This window comes from Bos javanicus, chromosome 3 (assembly GCF_032452875.1).
Source record: "Bos javanicus breed banteng chromosome 3, ARS-OSU_banteng_1.0, whole genome shotgun sequence".
NCBI lineage: Eukaryota > Metazoa > Chordata > Mammalia > Artiodactyla > Bovidae > Bos > Bos javanicus.
The window spans coordinates 119,549,524-119,552,606 of NC_083870.1; the positions used below are offsets into that span (position 1 = coordinate 119,549,524).

A 3,083-nucleotide genomic window follows, 5' to 3' on the forward strand; every position below is an offset into this window, starting at 1 on the left:
CTGTTCAGTCACTAAGTCATGTCCAACTCCTTGCGACTCCGTGGACTGCAGCATGCCAGGCGTCCTTGTCCTCCACTGTCTCCTGGGGTTTGCTCAAACTCATGTCCATTGAGTCGGTGATGCCATCCAACCATCTCATCCTCTGTTGCCCCCTTCTCCTCCTGCCTTCAACCTTTCCCAGCCTCAGGGTCTTTTCCAATGACTTGGTTCTTTGCATCAGGTGGCCAAAGTATTGGAGCTTCAGCATCAGTCCTTCCAATGAATATTTAGGGTTGATTTCCTTTAGGATTGACTGGTTTGATCTCCTTGCAGCCCAAGAGACTCTCAAGCATCTTCTCCAGCACCACAATTCAAAAGTATCAATTCTTTGGTGCCTGGCCTTTTTTATGGTCCAAGCATACTTAGGAATTAGAGGATATGTTTATGTTTCAGGTCAGTTGGAGCTCATCCAGAAGAAGGGTGGGTATCTAGTTGTCTGTTAGTCAGGAGGCAGTGGGTCACTGAGAGGATCCTGTTCTCCAAAAGAATACAACCTTGTGACGTTGAGCTGCTCCTTCTCATTGCCTCCCATCTGCTTTCTGCTGTATGCCGCTTGTTGCCTAGCTGAGAGCCATGTCACCCTATGGGAACGGAAACCTCTCAGTGATGCCTCTGCAGGAGTTTGTGCTGGATGGGTTTGGGGGTGGCCCACAGACCCAGGCCCTGCTGTTTGCTCTGTTCCTTGTTCTGTACTTGGTGGACGTCCTGGGGAACCTCACCATGATCGTGGTCATCACGCTGGATGCCCGTCTGCACTCCCCAATGTACTTCTTCCTCAAGAACCTCTCCTTCCTGGACTTGTGCTACTCATCTGTCATCTACCCCAAGGCCCTGTTTGACTTAATGTCATCGACCAAGGTCATCACCTTTGCAGGATGTGCCACCCAGTTCTTCTTCTTCTCCACCATGATCACCACTGAGGGATTCCTCTTGGCCATGATGGCCTATGACCGTTTCGTGGCCATCTGCAACCCCCTGCGCTACCCCATCTCCATGCGCCCCTCAGTCTGTGCCCTCCTGATGCTGGGCTGCTACTGTGGGGGCTCCTTCAACTCCATCCTGCAGGCCAGCTTCACATTCAGCCTCCCGTTCTGCAGCTCCAACCACATCGACCACTTCTTCTGTGATATGCCGCCTCTGCTCAAGCTTGCTTGTGCTGACACTACCATCAATGAGCTGGTCATGTTTAGCATTTGTGGCCTCATAATTGTGGGCACCATACTTGTGGTCCTCACCTCCTATGGCTACATCACAGTGACAATCCTGAGGATGCGCTCAGGAGGAGGGAGACACAAGCTCTTCTCCACCTGTGGCTCCCACATGACAGCCGTGTCCCTCCTTTATGGGACTATCTTTGTCATGTATGCCCAGCCGGGAGCTGTGCAGTCCATGGAGCAGGGCAAGGTGGTCTCTGTCTTCTACACCCTGGTCATCCCGATGCTCAACCCTCTCATTTACAGTCTGAGAAACAAGGACGTGAAGGATGCCCTGTGGAGACTGGGCCAGAAGCACACACCACGTGAAGGAGGGTGACTGGAGAGACTGGTTTTCCTAAGGGCAGGATAACAGGGCTTCGGAGGAGGCATTGGGTTAGTTTGAGGAGTTAATTCCTCATTCATTTAATTTATTCTTTCATCCTATATTTTATTTAATCCTTCTTGGAAGCATATCCTAGACAAAAAAATACTGCAAGTGTGAGATGCAAAGTGAATAAGGCATTTACTTGCCAACAGAAAATTAATATCCTTAAAGGGTAAGACTCCAATCTCAAAGTCTGGGTAACAGAGTGGGCAGAGTGGTGAGCAGAGAGTCTCTGAAATAGCATATGTGTCAGAATTCAACATCCTTCACTGAAGACATGATACTACACAAACTCTGATGCCTCCTCCTTCACTTCACTTCACTGAATCCATGTAAATATGTGCTCTGCATTCTCCCCTCAGCCACCTAGAAGGCGGGCATTGGTAGGCTCAGCCTTGCCCCTTCTTTAATGATAACATGGGGGTCAATTACAGGGAGTTAGGAAGACCATGCTTCCCTCAGTGCTGCAGCGGGCAGTTCCTCCCCTCCCCCTTCTGTTCACTGATGCTACCACCCAACAAGACAGCAGGGAACACCTCTGCTCCTGCTTTAGATGCTCCTAGTGCTCCCTGTCCTGGGTTTCTCCCCTTAGGAGCCCCAGAGATGCCCTAAATCCACAGTTCTACTGATCCTTCACAACCCAGCCTGACAGGTGACAGTGTCCTGGCTAGTTAAGACCACAGAAAATGGTGCTTTGTTAGCACAGGTATCTCTGAATAAGGAGGAAGGTCCTGGTATCTATTGCAGAGGCAGGAGTTGGAGAGGGAAGGTGCACTTTCTTGGCAGAGAGCACAGCTCCCCAGGGCAGCCTGGACCCTCAGTCCTGACTTGCCTGTTCAGAGCTCCATCTTCATTGCTTCCTGGGCTCAACACACAGCCTGGACTCAGAGCCCAATGGCCTCCTTGTCATAGCTCCCTAGAGTCATCCACTCCCATGGTCACTACCAGAAGGTGGTCCCCTGGACATGGTATGGTCTGCACCCTGTATGGTCAGTGGGGATGTGCCCTGCTTCTGATCACAGCTCTCCATCTCCCTGCTCTCCTGCTCAGGAGAACTGTGGGCGAGGGGCTAGAACACCCAAGTCATCAGACTGTTGATCACCATTACTGAAGGGGTAGATAATCCAAGGTCTCTTCTGGATTCTTGATCCCATTGTCTCATCTTTGGGCTCCAAAATTAATTCTGAGTCTTCCATAGATTACTGTATTCCTCTCACATAATGCCTTCACTCTGAGGAGTGCCTACAATTTTCCATTCCCAAATGACATGCCTCCTTATCATCTCATGCTATTATATAATTCTATCTCCTACTCTCTCTTTCTTCATCTCTTTTATTCTCCTCACTCTCTTCCTCTTTTCCTCATCTTCCTTCCTTCCTTCTTTCTCTCTCATCTATTTTATTTTTGTCACTCCATGGAATACTTCATTTCAATTTGCAAATGAAAGAAAAAGCACAATATAT

General features: G+C 49.4%; 1 protein-coding gene across 1 annotated transcript; it reads left to right on the top strand.

Moving 5' to 3' along the window:
* Positions 1-494: 494 nt before the first annotated feature.
* LOC133245392 (olfactory receptor 9S13-like) lies at positions 495-1,572 on the top strand. The gene has a single exon (XM_061413270.1). The coding sequence runs from the start codon at positions 613-615 to the stop codon at positions 1,570-1,572; it is 960 nt and encodes a 319-aa protein (XP_061269254.1). The 5' UTR covers positions 495-612.
* The last annotated feature ends 1,511 nt before the right edge of the window (positions 1,573-3,083 follow it).

What these genes read in the sequence shown, in the direction of transcription:
- LOC133245392 (XM_061413270.1), top strand. Translation starts at nt 613, where the DNA reads ATGTCACCCTATGGGAACGGAAACCTCTCAGTGATGCCTCTGCAGGAG.